This window comes from Leguminivora glycinivorella, chromosome 1 (genome assembly GCF_023078275.1).
Source record: "Leguminivora glycinivorella isolate SPB_JAAS2020 chromosome 1, LegGlyc_1.1, whole genome shotgun sequence".
NCBI classification, from domain to species: domain Eukaryota; kingdom Metazoa; phylum Arthropoda; class Insecta; order Lepidoptera; family Tortricidae; genus Leguminivora; species Leguminivora glycinivorella.
Window position 1 is genome coordinate 32,706,716 of NC_062971.1, and position 17,667 is coordinate 32,724,382.

Sequence of the window (17,667 nt, forward strand, 5' to 3'; positions counted from 1 at the left end):
ACGTCAAGTAGGTAAAGACTTGCCCTATTACATTAGGTAAATGACTAAATTGCCAATTTATAATTGTTATTAGTTATTAGTTAATTAAGTTTTCAGTTCAGTAAATATTCCATCAAATTGACAGTTATTATATGACACTGATAATTCAATTTTTTTTATTTATTTAAAAAGTAAACGTGGTCGTAGTGTCAGTGTCCTTCACTTGCGGCACAGTATAATAAAGAATATCTATGCTTGCGAGCTTAATAATGAACATGAGATTGTCAGTAAAGATTGGTAAATTAGCTAAGTATTTTTCGCATAAAACGTTATCACGCTAATTCATAAATTTTAATGTTGGTAGAGTAACTGCTAACTGTCAACTTGATAATATACGAGATAGCTAGAGTGTTACCTATTTATAATTTATAATTAAATTTAAATTGAAAGTCTACTAAAAACTTTTTTCTAGTAAATCATAGTTATTTTATCGTATTTTTGCACATTTCCCGACCTTTAAACAGCGGCGTCGTCGTATCTGAAGAATTAGAAATATCAAGATTTTCTGGCCATGAGAACGAGTCGTGATTGATATTTTTAAATCCATATATTTTTCAAGCTCATAGTAGTAAATATATAAATTCTTTAAAATCCAAACATTTCATCAAAGTTCCACAGTCTTTGATCAAGAACTGAGATACCTGTTTTATTACTTAAATTATTAACTTTCTAAGTCATGATACAAAATACTACACATTGAAGTAATTTTAAAAGTTAGTCAAAATATTTTACAACACAGAAATTGACGGTGTAGAGATTCTTTAAAACAACCACTTGCTCTATATTATAATTTAAGACATGAATCTAATGACATGAAAATAATAAATAATGTTAGAAACTACAGTTCTATATCCCTTTGAAAAATTAAATAAATTTCGCAGATATGTTTAGACGATGTTTAACTGAGCTACTTGAGTCAGCAGCCAGCAATCCGGTAAAGTAGCAAGATTGTTTGCTAGGGTATCTAACATGCCTACACCTATGATAATTCTCACCCATGTCCAACAATCGAACTAATAACAAAAATTTAATATTATGAACGTCCTAACCTAACTATAATAATGTTCTCATATATTTCTTTTTTCAAATACGCATTTTTGGAATCATTAGTATAATTTGGTATAATATATTTATTTTATTCTGCAACCTCAGATAGATTCAATCATTATTTTTTGGTTATTATACCGAATTAATAAATTATCATTCATTGAATGCCAGTATGTCATTACAGTAGAAGACCGTATAAAATATATGCGGCCATCACGCAGACCCTTATTATATTTTTTATTATTTTCTAAAGTTATAGTTGCCTGGGTTAAAATAACGGCATCTTTCATATATTTGCAGAAATTTTCTAAATGTTAACGTGCACCACATAACAAGTGTACTTACGCTAGACTCTTATGCCAACATCAGTCATCAATTATTGTCACATACCTGCTGTTTCATATTCGTTGACGCATACCCTGTCGAGTGTAGGTAGCCGTAGAGCTATATTGTCAAGTAAGCCACTAAGTTTTATTTGTATTTTAATATCCATAGAAGTCAAAGTTGTGAAAGCGAACCCCAGGCTGGAACGAACCGCGGCGAATGCCGGGATAACGGAAGGAGGATGATGAGAAGTCATAAGTTTATTGATCATCGACAATTCATCACCAGAGTTGCTTTTCCGGATTTAGGAGCTATTTACTGCTCACCAAAAAGTTTATATTACGACTTGTTTATAAACTTTTAGAATCTAGTAGGTAAAGTGCAAGGTGCAATCTAACAATGAGGTGGATTGAAAATTGGTGCCGTGCTTTAAACCCAGAAACTATGTACAAGGTGAAAGCTATGTCAACTAATTTATAAGTAAAGCAATATTGACACATCATGCAGTAGGTACAATTACTGTGTATTTACATCCTGTGTATTTTATTTCTAGACCTATTCTAATGTGCATATGTATTTACAAAAGTGCATGAGTATAATAAACTAATCGTACCTATTTACAGTTGAATAAAGTAGGTAGTATAAGTATTCATACTAAGTACTTAGGTGCATGCTTTATGCAATGAGATCAATGAATTCTGATTCTAAACAATCTACAGCTATGTGCCTAAAATGTCAATAGATACTTAGAACTAATGCTAATGTTCCATGAAATTTACGAGAATATTATTTGCGTAGAGTATTTTTATAAGTTTTTACCAATATGTTTATTTATGCGTCTTATCGATCTATTATCACATTATTGACTATGTGGTTGAATTACTGAAACTGAATCACGCACATGTAATATTTATTAACAACTGTATTTAATCAGTTCTCCGAGTAAAAACTCAACAAGTTTTTTTGAAACAAAGAACACAATTTTAATTCAAAAGTTATTAAAAATAATGAATTAACACCGACATTTCACATTATTTACCAGTTTAGTAAAGGTATTTTAAAACACATTTTATTCATTTAACCTAATTTACTCGCTCAAAATACTCTCTATCAAGAAGATCGAATTACTCTAGGAAGACGGGGAAATGTGTTTTAGATTGCAGATCCATACTAAATATTTATGGAAACTTGCTACATATATACAAATCACTGATTTAAACTTTCACGATTATTACACATAATTATTTTTAAAATCGGGACTTAATCGCGTATAACTACATATTAAACTGACCTCCAACGTTTCAAGGGCGGCGTTGTCCCCGTGGTCTCGGAGAAGACTCAAGACCACGGGGACAACGCCGTCCTTGAAACGTTGGAGGTCAGTTTAATATGTAGTTATACGCGATTAAGTCCCGATTTTAAAAATAATTATATATACAAATCATTGTAATAACAAAGTCAACAGCACAGATACTACTGATATTATACGTAAATTGGATGTTATCTAAATGACTTATAATTACAAGCAAACGCAAATCTTAAAACAAACATGTTTGATGTTTTGATTTTTTTTTTAACATTTTAAAATTAAGTGATAGGTACATTTAATAAAATATTCTTAACTCAAAGATTGCAACTAATTTAGGTATAATTATTAAACAATGATTGCATTTCTTCCCTCTGTACGAGTAGTTAACATTCCCTAGCAAGTACATAATATATTTTCTACATCTATAATATCGTTTTATATTTCAAATAGGTACAGGTAAATCTAAATTTGAACAATTTAATTACATACTTATTTGTAAAGATATAAACATTTTACAACAATTAGCAACAAGAGAGCAATGTATACATATCTATGGGACTCATGCATTTAATATTCAGTGACGTGTGTTCCTATTTGTTCAGGCTCGGGATTGACCAATGACCAAATGGCCAATGGTCAACATAATCGAGATTATGGTATATTTCATCGCTACATTATTTTGACAATTGCAACATAAGAATGAGATTTTTTTTTAATTATTATGAGCTAACCACAGAATTGTCATGTTTATATAACAATTGTCATCTTAGTATAATATTTGCTTTGTTGGTTATACCAATGGAGTAATCGAGACTGCTCAAATAGTAACACGCTTTCAAAGAAAATGACGTGAAAATAAAACGATACTAAGGTATATTTATTACTTGATGATATGTCAATAAATATAACAATACAGACTCTTTTAGGCTACGAAGAAAATCAGCACGGTTTACACCGAGCAACATAAAGTTCAACCTCAACTGGTTATGTATATGAATATAGAATGACTGAATGTTTATAAAAATAATGAAGATCTGAACAGGTACTGTTAATTTCTATAACGATATGACGTAGTACAAGCTAACCATGGCGAGAGTAATAGCACATGTAATTTCACCTATCTACTCGTTGGACTAGTTCACCACCCGACCGAGGGGCGGCGCTCGCGTCGAGTTATGAACTAGTAGGAAAATACTATGGTGAGCACAAAATCTTTGAAATCATTAAATCATATACTTCAATAGAATACTAGACGAGAATCATGATTTAGATTGCTTTTAGGTAAAAAAAGTTTTGAGATTGCAGAAAAAATCGTCGCTTATCAAAGTTTGTTATGACAAATATGAGCAATATGTATAACGAGCAATCTCGTCAAACAATTCGCGAAATCTGCTTTTAAAGTGGGAATAGTTGCGTTTAGTTGGAGTGAATGCTCAGCACTCATCAGTCCCTTTGGGCAGGTTTTTTTTAAACAACTGAAAATCAAACCTCTCCTCTAGTACCACATTGAGCAACCTAGTAAGTGCCGTCGTCTGTGAGCTCAGGGTACTGGTGAGCTGGCGGTTGCACGGGCTCGGCCTGGTAGAAAGCTCCAGACACGAACGGGTTGTTGGGCACGTGGGCCGTCGGCGGCGCGGCGCCGGGCGCGGGCGGCCGCGGCGGTGCCACCGCGCCGTACGCTGGTGGTGAGCTGCTCTTCAGCGGCGCGGATGGGTTACCCATCTAGATTAAAAAAAAAAAACTAAATTATAAAAATACACGCCGCCAGATTGGTGTCTTAAGGGTCGGTTGCACCAAACCGTCTCGTCACCGTCAAAACGTTCGCTAAATTTTATTATATGAGATGTTTCATAGATCTCTGCCGCGTGACGATGATATGTTTAACTGTATTTGATGCAACTGGCCCTAATATGTGAAACGTTGCTAAATAAAGATTGTATTTAATAAATTTAGTAATTTGACCAAATCCCGCGGTGTATCGAAAAATCACATGCAAATTCTTGATCCGAATGATCCGTCTGAACAGGGTCTTACGCGGCTTAGAAAAGACGTGTATTTTTTGGCACGACTATTTTCATAAGGGTTAATCTTTCGGTCCTAAAACTAGTCTAGCGACTCGTAAAACTGTTGGTTCAACCCTCGATTGCACCTCGTCCGAAGCGAAAACGCGACAGTACACTGGATTACAAGGATCAGGAGGTACATATTAGGGATCAGGATACTTACGAAGGTGGTCTCATGGTCCTTAGACTTGACAGGCGACTCATAAGAAGGCGGCGGCTCGGCCCATGACTGCAGCTCACCCGAAGCGAATATGCCGTAGATGGTGATACCAATGAAATGCACCGTCGCGCCCATTAGGAACACCTCGCGCCACTCTGTTATTGCTTTCTCCAGCTTATCCTGTAGAATATATTTCAATGTCAGATACTATGGACGGTATTCTATAAGTTTTTTAAATGAGCGTCTTAAATTAAAATAGTGTATCTATTCCGTGGATATAATCGAAACAAGGAAAGTTCCTATTTTTATGTGACAAATTATGTGCAATTGGTTCTGAAGTGCACAACACAGCAATTTCTCACAGAAATCTTTAGAAACAACGTGCCTGTATCTTAACAATATCTCATTCAACACAGAGATCTATTTAACATGTTTTATCGCAACCTTATGCATAAACAAGGGTATCGGAGCGCACTACCGCAGCAGGAAAGCACCATAATAAAGTGCTAACTCATAAATACTGTTTCATACTCCGGAGTAACGCATCACCGCGCACCCACAAAGCGATTCATTTCATATTCCGAACACAACTCGCTCGGAGCTCGATTTCCTTTTTAAAATTAGCCACGGCCGAATGTCCTTTTTGTTGCGACAGCTATCGCTGAGGAGCGATACGGTGGGGGCCGCTTTCATTTCTATATAACGTAAGGACTTTAAACTGAGGCAGGAAATGCGAAATAATTTCATCTGTGAGTAGCTGAAGCTGCCGTTTCTGCATTATGTGCACGTTATGGATCGGATATTGTGAAAGAGGGGCAACGTTTTAGGAAACAATGGTAGAGCCGGATCAAGCTAAGTCAGCGGCGATTTTGACTGTTTAAACTGTGCAAATGTTACATTTAACTTTATGCAAAGACCTATATACTTAACTTCGTATAGACGGCCAAGGTCTAAGAAAAAAACGTACCTCAAAGCCATAGAGAAAAAGGTACGGTGGCCAAGATGGCGTTACACCTTTGGGGAACGCTCGGCTAGATGGCGCTAATATTAATATTTGACATTGTAACACATATCAAGCTAACAATATGGGCCAAATTGACAAAACTGAGGTTCAAAAGTTGTAAGATTGTGTCGCGAGATGGCAGTCTATGCACTGTGATTACACATTTTACTTTGACAGTAACTCTCTATAATACTAGATCCTCTTTGACTTTATGACATTTTGGCGTTTACAGAGCACATTCTCAATAGGTATGTGTTTTCAAAATATAGCGCAAAGCCAAGTTAGTTGTTGTGCTGGTTTATAGTATAAAATTGATAATTTTTATTTTTAACATTTTTTTTTCAATTTTCTTTACTATACAAACCTAGGCACGATATTTTCAGACTTCGAATGATTCGACTCTTAGTAACATCTATGAGTTTCTTTTAATGCCATTTGGTCTTTAAAATACGTCAATATTATGTCCAGTTATGTGAGCTTTGCATTCTACATTTACATACCTTCTCCTGCGTGATGTAGTTAATGACGATAGGCACCACAAAACCGGCGATTGTCCCGATACCGTTGGACAATCCCATGAGGATAGACGCGTATCGCGGCGCGATGTCCAGGTGGTTCACATTGTAGCCGGAGATAGCAAAACCGCTGCATGCTACGCCCAGCGTCAGTTCTATAGTTGCGACGTACTGACAAAGAGAGAGGAATTTAATAATGATACCATATGATGTAAAGATTAAGCAGGAAAGCGGACCCTGAAGCTAGGCTGGGAAAATTCTAGGTTAAAGAAGAAGAAGAAGACCCTATAATGTGAAATAGTGACATCTTTTAGAGCTATGTGATTCAAGAAGTGGAATTAAGATCAAACAATTGCCATCCGGGTCTTAGCGATAGAATAAAAATACTTGTAGTTTGTTAAAACCTGTTCAGAATTTTGCAGGCATGGTTAATATATGAATTGATTCATACAAAAATATAAATTAAAAGTTGAATGTAATAAGCTTGTTAATAAGTAAATAGGTATCTGATAGGTACCCGTATGCCTAAACTCACCTTATTATCGGCATAGGCGACAAGAACAAAGAAGAACGCCTCCAGCCCGAAGCCTCCGCAGTTAAACAGTTTCCTCACGTTGGTGGTAGTCATCGTGCCACTCTTGCGCAGGTAATCGGCCAGCATGCCGCCGATCGGCACCAGTGACGTCATGATCAAGTGAGGGATGGCGCCCACGAACCCAGACTATAACAAGATATCAACGTAAGTTTGGCAAAAAAACTATTCTTAAGATCTCATTTACACAGTTATTTATATTTTGTTCAAGTGCAAACATACAAGGGTACAACTCAAAACCATGTCCCAAAGTTCGTAACTTGCAGATTGCAGCAGACATGAGATAACTTGGTAGGTATCAGTGGCGGGGCGTCGATACAACTCGATTCCCTACGGGTTCCCTAAAATTCTCCAGTATCTGTAGAAGTTCATACAAAACAGATCCCAAAAACCCCTCCGGCTTTATCAACGAAAATTTTCACGCCACGCCACTGGTAGGTATATCATATGGATTAATATGTGCGTACACTACTATATTTTTTCACTGGACTGTTACTAAGTTTGGTGATTAGGTAACTCACCTCTGTGATTTGCATTTGAAATCTTGAATTAAAATACGCAGACTGAAAAATAACTAACAAACAGAAATTCCACGTTCTGCAGAAATTCGCTACAATAATGGCATATACCTGAAACAAAAGAGAATCATTATAGAAACACACTTGAGCATTCATCATCTAGATAGGTCAATGAAAGTGGGAAATAAACAAGCTTATTCGAAAGCATTTAATCAGATAAGAGTATGACACATTCTGGCTTGGTACATTCAACATGCATGTCAACTTACTGGAGTGGAAAAGGTCTTCTTCCACGGCGTTCCCCAGACGTTAAGTGTAGAGAATCATTTATAACTGATAATGTATGAAACAGTGGATTTTAAGTACTGTTCGGTGACCAAGTATCATATGACTTACTGGGGGTGAAGTGACTGCATTGACATGACTGCTTGATGTAGGCCATCTTCTTGTCATTGCAAGTTATTGGAAGATAAGAAAAAAGGCCACCCACGACATTCCCCAGAAGCTGAGCGTGAGAACCTATCGTCTACGAGACAGTGACTTAAGTTGTTCGGTGATGAAGTATCTCGTGTGAACTTACTGGGGGTGAAGTAAAAAAGGCCTTCCAGGGCGTGCCCCAGAAGCTGGGCATGGGGGCCTGTGTGGCGGTGCCGAGGGACTGCTCGATGTATGCCATCTCCTTGCCGGCGATATGCGGGTGCTTGCTCGGCCGCTCGAACACCAGCCACAGCCACATACAGTACCTGCACGATAATAAACAGAGTCAGAAATGCCAAATAATAATTAACGAAAAAAAAAACAAACGAGCTTCAAGAATTTATTGAACAAGGTATCAAAGGCACACATTTTTTACATATCATATCCACCACTATGCTCATAGACGTGGAATTGCATCGGAAATGCGGAAAATGTCCGCATAGATCCCGCAGAAGATAAGCATAGTTCAACGGCACACCAAAAACTCACCATATAAGTCCAAACACCCCGTAGAAGTAGAACGGAGCTTGCCATCCGATGTAATCTGATAGCATCCCAGACAGAGGCATCCCGATGACAATGCCCGCATAGGTCCCGCAGAAAGCCAGCGTGGCCAGCCGAGAGCGCTCCATCGGTGGCGCCCACATACGCCAGATGCCGTGGCATGAAGGATAGGTCACACCCTAAACAGAAAATTATTCTTAAAGTTCATAATATTAAAGGATATTACATACAGCAAAGGACTAAAAGGGACTACTCCAACTTAAGATTTTTCCACAACCATATTAAAACACATTACCTTTTATACCTCCTTACTATAGGCCTCGACAATGCCAATCTATTATAATTTGTAAAGGATGGGTAAATTGGGATGCCTACACTAAGCATAGCCCGACATTCGATTTACCCTTAACTATTATGTTTCAATGGACTAGCAAAGATTAGTTCTTTACAAGTAATGTATTTTTTTGTTAGGTAGGTATACCTATTCTTTTATAGGTATTTCATAAAAAATATGCCTTACGAGTACATACGTAGCTGTAATTTCTAAAAGTATATCTAAACATTTCTGTAAGATACACCAGTCAATAGAAAATCTTCACAAAGCGTCCCATAAAATGGGATTCTTTTGTCAGTATATCTACAGTTATCAATGATTAGATTTAAGGGGATATCATGGGTATTGAGGAGTCAGCTAAGTCGCGATACACGGGCGCAAATACGTCGCCATAGCAACGGGGTCCGCGTAATCCTAAAGAGGCTTTTGAACATCGGAATCGATGCCGACTGTACTTGAGAGCGATTAAGAATGGATACGGCGGAGGCTAAATTGTAAAACCACTCAAACGTGCTCTAAATGGGAATGGTATGTAAAAATTGAACATAGGTACATGGACTTGTGATCGTTCTAGAATAGGTACACATACTTACAGAATAGGGAATATTAAAAACAAATATACTTACCTACTTATTCAAATCGTTTATCTTATGGTTTTATGTTTATTAAAGGACAATTTTCTTTATCAGGTTTGTCTGACTAGTCGCAAGGTAGGTAATAGTATTAATGCATTCCACGTTATTTACGACAAACTTTGCCTTTTAAAGCATTTTCGTTTACGCTTTTTCAAAAAAAAACTTTAGGCCGCAACGCACCACTCAAAACAAAGCGTGCTACAATACGTACGTTTTGTTTTGAGTAGTGCGTTGCGGCCTAGCATTAAATTTTATTTTCACACGATTTATGATAACAATGCTTATTAATGTGCATAAAGCTGTCTATCTGCACTTCTCTGTAAATAAAATACGACTAACAATTTAGTTCTTATTTATGCATGACCACTATTATGCTAATACCATTATCCTACTGTTTACACTTATTAATAAGGGATCGCGCCGACCGCTTCCGCGGAGCGGCACTAATGCGCAGTTAATGCATTCCTAAAGACTACATTACATCATGTAGAAAAGCTGTAATATGCAAAATGTTGTTTGTCTACAGAAGGGGAGTGGGATCCAAACGTGACGAGCGGAACGGTCGGGGCCCGAAATTCGGAACGAGCGTAATAGGCCTCATCATGCGATGGCACGATCCGATCAATGCCAAATGTTCAAAATTTTAAACGTATGACAAGTGAACTTGTTACATGTTCATCTTCTCACCCTCTTTATCGTGTTATTAAATGTTATAAGTAAGTATACTCGTATGTAACCTTTGCTATTGCATAATGCGTTCCATATCGAATCCTTTGTTGTCTTTTTTGGCGAATCGATATACCTTCGCAATAACATTGTATCTAGGTACTTTGAAGTTGTTAAGATTAAACGTTTTGGGTATGTAATGTACTATTTTGCAAACTTTCATTACGTTAGTATTTTGTATGTAGGGTAAGGTGGTTGACAGTGGGTCGCTGGTGCACAATAGGTCACGCACACTACGACGAATTCAAATACACTATTATTAATTTATTACGCGCCGTGGATACCTCTGGCCAACACGTACCTACTAGCTCAGTGCCCAGGGGACCGCGCGAACAGAACGTTGTGTGCAGGTGTGAACGTGATATCACTCCGCGGGTAGCATATTTACGTAAGTTGGAATTTATCGTATAATTTCGAATTATATGCCATTGAATGTCTTGTTATCGTTTTTATTACTACCTTGATTAAAAAGCTATTGTGTGTTTTAACATTTTCCGCTATAAATATTTTTTTTGTATTTGTTTTTAATTATTTAATTTTTTTGGCGTGTAGGTTGACATTGGGTCATATGGGTCAAGTACACAGTGGGTCAGATTTAGTACACATTCCTATGTTACAGACTGCCTCGAAAAAGGGTCACACCTGTAGAAATGAAGGAGGAATACCAAACGAACGAGTGGAAAAAGCATAGGCTGCCATAAAAAAATCTTGGAAGACTATTTTTATGTGGCTCTTACTTATGTTGTATGGTCAGAAATGTTCATTTCAGAAATATTGATTCCATAAAAGCATTTTGAGTAGTTAATTATTTATATACGCATAATAATTATTGGTCTAATTTTCTTACATTATAAAGTTTAAGTTAGATAACAAGAAATATTTATTTTTGTTTTATTGTATGGCTGTTTACTAAGCTTGTATGGCCGAAAGTGGAAATTCTTACAAATTGGATCTTTTAGTTAGATGATCAGTACACCTATGTTACTAGGTTTTGATATTTAGTATTGAATATTTTAATAAAAATTAATACATGTTCTGTTTCATTCTTTTTCCCCTTATCTTTCTGATATGATTCTCTTTGGTCCACTGTGGACCACTGGTATATCCATTGTTCACACCCCCTGTTGCACAGTGGATCAAATTCCATTTTTTTTTAAAAGCGTTAGTGACCATACATGTCTCATAATATAGCTTTTAAACCACAACACAATAAATCTTAAATAAATGATGTATATAAGAGTCCAAACAAAATGTAAATATGTCAAACCTTTCCTGAGATATGGCCTCCGAAAAATTGAGTGATCCACTGTCAACCATCTTACCCTAAAACCCACCTCAACAAATCCCTGCGCGACCTTCAACAACACGACTGCAGTGGGCCCCACAGCCATGGCGCCAGGGATGGCCATATTAAAGATGGCGGACGCAACAATGGCCGCCCCGAAGATCCTGTTGGCCGGGTACATGGACGCCAGGAAACCGCCCGGCAGCTGCGTGATGAAGTAGCCGAAGAAGTAGGAAGAGTCGATGGACGCTTCCACTTCCACTGTCCAGTTGAAGGGCGTATCTTCTTTGACGCCGCTTGATGTCTGTTAACAGTTTTCTGATGTTATGATGTGACATGATGTTTCAATAGCATTAAGTTTTATAAAATAAGCAAGTAAAAAAACACTTTTTTAATATTCAGGGAGTAGGCACTAGTAGGAAGAGTTGTCAAAGCGGACCCCAGGCTTCCATGAGCCATTGCGAATGCCGACATAATACAAGGATGATGACTAGTAGGAAGAGCATTTAGAATTTTTTGTATAAGTTTTCAAACCATTTTTTGTAAAATTTCGTGTCACTCCTTTACCTACTTTTTAAAGTCAGGTAAGACCTTTGTTCTTTACAAAAGACTGCTTACATCCTCATGAGTATGTCTCATCATGGCGATTTTACCTAATTATTGATAAATAGACGGAACCTTTGGTAAATAAGTATACCCTTCTAGGTCTCAGACTCAGATGGGTATACCAAGAAAGTGGTGGGTACCTACGCTGAAGCCATCGTGTAGCTCTTCAGGGTGGCTAGCCGAATGGCACAATCGCTCACGAAACGCTCACGAAACGAAGCGCTAGTAGATATCTATCTCTATCGCGCTTGCGTATTGGCGCGACAGAGCCAGCGGCGTATCGCTTTCGTTTGGCGTCGGAGAAATGCCATTCGGCTACGGGGCCTGGTATGGTAGATCCGTAGGCGGTGTGTCAGGTCTACACATTTGGCCTTTTTACTAATTGTTACAGAAGTTTTTGTGAGTTTGTACGAACTCTCAATAAACCCTGATCATTGTTTAAACAGGCCAAATGTGACGGCCACACACACATCACACACCACACATCTCATGACACACTTATCCATATAGATCTTACTGCTATGTTAATAATTACCAAAGAGGATTGAGTATTATAGAGAGTTACTGTCAAAGTAAAATGTGTAATCACAGTGCATAAACTGCCATCTCTCGACACAAGCTTAGAACTTTTGAACCTCAGTTTTGACAATTGGGCCCATATTCTTACTTTGATATGTATTAAAATGTCAAATATTAATATTAGCGCCATCTAGCCGAGCGTACCCCAAAGGTGTAACGCCAGTTACGGAGTTACATAATTATGTCTTTGTAACTACTCACGTTGTGCTTCTCCGTCATCTTGAGCTTGGCCATGCTCATGTTGCACCGCATGCCGAACATTATGCTGAAGCCGAAGCAGGCGAGCAGCGCTACAGTGTAACGCGCGCTCAGGCATGGTAACTCCGCTTTGATGTACTTGTCTGTAACAAAATGTACCGTTTTAAGTACAGGCAAGCAATCTGACTACTCTACTCCAAAAATTCAGCAGGTGACTGCCCTGAGTAGGTCTGAAACCAAGCCCCCTGGCTAACTATTAAAGGAACGAAGGAAGGAATACTAGAAAGTGTATCATAAGAGAAACTGTGTCTGGACTTCACATTTCTCCTTTTTATTCATAGTCACATGTGTTTTTACGAGTTCATGCTTTTGCAACTTGCTACTCACGGTTAGTGGTTAACGTGTGAACTCTCAATAAACACTCATCATTGATTTAAATAGGCTACATTTTATGTGAAACACAGACACACTTCCCTTATGTCACACTTACCCGTCTTGACCTTAGGTATTCGGTGCGCGGTTATACAATGAAGTAAAATGTGTCTACACGTAAAAATAATTTTCTGCTTTTGTTGTCAAGAGTTCCTTCATTGAGGAAGCTATTATTCAGATATATTTAGGTACAAAATCTACTCACCTATATGTCTCGGTGGAGGCCTGTCGGGTGAAGGTGGTGTCTCCAGGTCCTCCCCGTCGTACATCTGATCGTAGCCCTTCTGTTCCACATGAAAGGTTTCATACTGGCTGTTCCTGCAACAAAGAACATCACTTCATAAGTCATGTGTACCTACGTCGGTATCAAGTTTTAAGTTCCGATAATATTATACTGTATTGACGTCAAGAGTGTTCAAAATAATACTTTTTAATAAGTTAAAAAACATGAAAATCGGGCTTTACTAGTTGGTCTACAGTTTCAATTTTGACAGGGTGGTTGCGGTAGACAAACTGACAAATTTTTAAGTTGAACCAAATCTTATGATGTTGGGATTAAATTACTTTTTTCGCGAGAAAGGAGGGCTACGCACCATCACAAAACATGATTGTATTATCCATTTACTGTTATCATTTGCCAAAATTAGTTGTTCATACTTTTACATATGCAAAAGTACCTGTTACCATTATATCAGCATACAATCAAAATAGAGACTGTTTGCAAAACATCCCTAAACGGAACATAAAAGCAAAATAAGTGCTCACTACCCTCATGGATATTCCCGTGTAACTACATTAGTCTCCCGTGAGCAGTCGCGTCGCGTCGCGGCGATTAGATTGCAAACAATGAATTGCGACGTGCGACATGCGACGACACTGCTAATTCAATTTCATCGCTTAATGGCCCGAGTGCGTCCCAAACCGAGCGCACATACGCGTTGTTATTGTACTATTTTTCGAAAAATACTAGCAAGTTAAATGGTACAGTCACCGGCAATAACATCGTACAAAAAGAAGACCGCAAAATATGTGACATAATCTTATTTCTAGACCCATATAAGAGCGTTTCACTTCTCCACACAAACGATAAGATATATTATAATTTTGTTGTCAGAATGATGTTATGTAATTTGACGCCCTGCATCATCCTCACACACCCAACGAGAATTAAAAAAAAATAGTAACTACTTAAAGCTTTCGAGTTTATTAAAAATCCATCCAATTAATATCCTATTATGGTACTGTTCGCCACGCCAACACCTGAGCGCCGCATCTCAATTATTACATTGTTAAGTCACCCACACACCTCGTCGGCTCTAGATTTTAATTCTGCATTTTTCATTTAATTTGCACCTGCGATGGACGCAGCATAGTCGATAACCTGCTCTTTGAACGTATTTTATGTAATGTACGGAATAATTTATATAAAGAACTAGGAAATATATATGAAATAGAAGTAAGTAATTAGTAGTCGAAAAGAATCTTCAAATTACCTATGTACCTATAGTTTATTTATTTTAACAAATCTACGTATACAACTAGCGAACAAATCAAATTATTTTATTGAATATTTTTATCTATTTCAATTTATAAATCTACGTATATTCGAAACAGCTATTATAACTATTCTAATGTATAAGTTAACATTCAAGAATCAAACTCCATTGTTCCGTCGCCAGGGCTACCCCATATCCTCCGTTTCCACTTGGTTATGCCCTTTATGCGCTATTCATTACCAAAGGGGACGCGGACAGATCGCCGCGTTTATTACTCTTGTCAGCGGAAAAATGAATTCACACGCCGATGACTGTTTCGTAATGACTTTGAGATTTTTTGATAGAATAGTACAGTTACGTTTAATAACATTTATAACAACTATTCTAATGTATGTATAGGCAAGAACGATTTAATACTGGACTGACAAAGCCCATACAAAAAAGCGTACCCTTGAAATGTATGGGCCTTTTAGGCTTAAAACTAGATGGCGCTGTTCGCAGCCTGAAAGTGGCCAAAATCATATTTTTACCAAATATTTTTAACAATTAAGAATCAAACCCGTTGTCTCTGGTGACACCCGTATCGTCAGTTTCCACTTGCGTTATTCATTACCGCCCAAAGGGGACGCGGACAGATCGCCGCGTTTAACATTACTCTTGTCAGCGGAAAAATGAATTTTCAGATTTCGTACTGCGGCCCTAGCATGCTATTGTGAGGTAGCCGCGTCTGTGCATAAAGTGCATAAAGGACGGATCGATGCGATAAGTTATATCACGCGACCGTGCTTACCCAACTGATCAGTGTATGTTTGAATTGGCCTGTTAGTCAGATAAATTAGTTTGGTCCAAAAAAAACTAAATACTATAACCAGGGCCCGTAACTTTCATGCCGATGACATAAATTTGACGTGACGCTGCATATAGGATGGTTCAAGAATTTTATTTAATAATTAATCATTATTCATCAATCATTTTAATCATGATTCAAGATAGATTAGTATTAATCTATCCATACGTGAAATAATTAATACCTACTTGATGCGTGAAAAATAAATTAAATTATTTGAATATTTTTTATACATACCTTTTATTAAATAGTTTTGTTACCGTATTTCAATAAATTACAAAAACAATACAAATTATTTCCTTTTCGTTTCACGTATCAAGTAGGTATTAATTATTCCATACTTTTGAAGTCATTTGTACATGATTAAATTGATTGATGAATAATGATTAATTATTACAATAAAATTATATGAATCAGCGTGACAGTAAATTGATGTCATCGGTATGAAAGTTACGGACCCTGACCATAACTTTAAACAAAGTTACTATATTTAACTAAGTCACATATTAAAATATGCTCCCTTTAACCTGTTTACACGCTAAAAGCAGTATTTTTTGTTCGGCCATCGCCTCATCTAAATAACTGGTGCATCGCCGATCGGGGGAGGGAAACAAATTTAACCGACAATTGTAAATCAATTAGAGAGGGTGGTTTTATGGGGTGTAATAGCTACCCCCGGGGCAGGGCCGGATTCGGAACAAACTAATATAAATATTATTTTATTTTATTTCTTGGTGTGTGCCACAGTGTAGATAAAATCATAATGTCCTTTAAGTATAAAGTGAGTGATTACAAAGTAGAGAAGGTTTTTTTTAAATTTTTATATGTAATAATTTGTAACGATTCTTTGTACCAACTGGGATATACAGATTATTTTACAGACATAAAAAATAAATAACGTCAAATAATTATATTAATTTAATATTGTCAAATATTTTATAAAAAAAAGCTACTAGGTAATAAAATCTGCGATTAGTAGCTGTATACATGTATAGCACTTTTTAAGATTCTTATTCTGTCGTTTTTAAAATTGCATTAAGCGACATTTGGGTAGGAGTGCATTTTTATTGCTCAAAAGCTGTTCTGCTAATCGCATACTTAAGTGCCACCAATTTTCAAACTGCGAAAAGTTAAAAAACCTAACATAACTAAATCTTAGTAGAGTTAGGATTTTTTTACAGGAAATATTTATGCCATGCACAAATCTCACAATTTCGGAAACATTCCCTCAACCAAGAACGATTTAATACTGGACTTAACTGACAAAGCCCATACAAAAAAGCGTACCCCTGAAATATATGGGCCTTTTAGGCTTAAACCTAGATGGCGCTGTTCTCAGGCTGGAAGGTGCCAAAATCATATTTTCCCCAAATATTTCTGCGTGTTTTTATTTTTTATAAGAACAAATGACATATTTCTTTTTTTTTAATCATGTTATCACGTCAATACAGAAAAATAAATTTGTAGGCATCATAAGTGTAGTTATGATAGTACTAGCTTTTACCCGCGGCTTCGCCCGCGTAATAAAAGTATTCTTATTGAAACGTTTACAAAAAATAAGATTTTCATTTGGATCCGTAGGTTTCTTTGTAGGTACATCTGTCCGCGATTATTTCGATTAAGGTAAAGCGGGGCAATTCTCGACTGCCATTGTAACTGATCTATTTGCCGTACGGTCAGCCAAGAGAGTGGTTTACCACTTTTCGACTCTATTGATCGAAAAGTGGTAAACCACTTTTTTGGCCGACTGTACCTTACACATATTAATATTGTTTTAAAAGAAATTCTTGCAATGACTGTAGAATTGTTACACAGCGACCACAGCGTAGGTAGTAGGTACGAATATGTATGTATTTTACCTATATAAATATTTATACTGGGGAAACTTCATACAACCCATATAGCCAGTATCTCGACGCTATGGTCGGTAGGGTAAAAAGTACTTTCTTGCATTATCGCTTACAATTTTTTCCATTTT

At 37.0% G+C, this 17,667-nt stretch overlaps 1 protein-coding gene across 1 annotated transcript in view; it reads right to left on the reverse strand.

Annotated features, from left to right (window-relative positions):
- Window positions 1-2,894: 2,894 nt before the first annotated feature.
- Window positions 2,895-17,667, reverse strand: part of LOC125229974 (vesicular glutamate transporter 1) — a 74,856-nt gene continuing 60,083 nt past the window's right edge. Inside the window, exons 4-13 of the mRNA XM_048134927.1 lie at window positions 13,552-13,664; window positions 12,918-13,057; window positions 11,581-11,835; window positions 8,537-8,730; window positions 8,151-8,313; window positions 7,574-7,681; window positions 6,996-7,181; window positions 6,446-6,631; window positions 4,946-5,122; window positions 2,895-4,441 (exon numbers count right to left, since the gene is read on the reverse strand). Coding sequence (XP_047990884.1) covers window positions 4,235-4,441; window positions 4,946-5,122; window positions 6,446-6,631; window positions 6,996-7,181; window positions 7,574-7,681; window positions 8,151-8,313; window positions 8,537-8,730; window positions 11,581-11,835; window positions 12,918-13,057; window positions 13,552-13,664 — 1,729 coding nt within the window. The 3' untranslated portion in view covers window positions 2,895-4,234. The remainder of the gene's footprint in view (window positions 4,442-4,945; window positions 5,123-6,445; window positions 6,632-6,995; window positions 7,182-7,573; window positions 7,682-8,150; window positions 8,314-8,536; window positions 8,731-11,580; window positions 11,836-12,917; window positions 13,058-13,551; window positions 13,665-17,667) is intronic.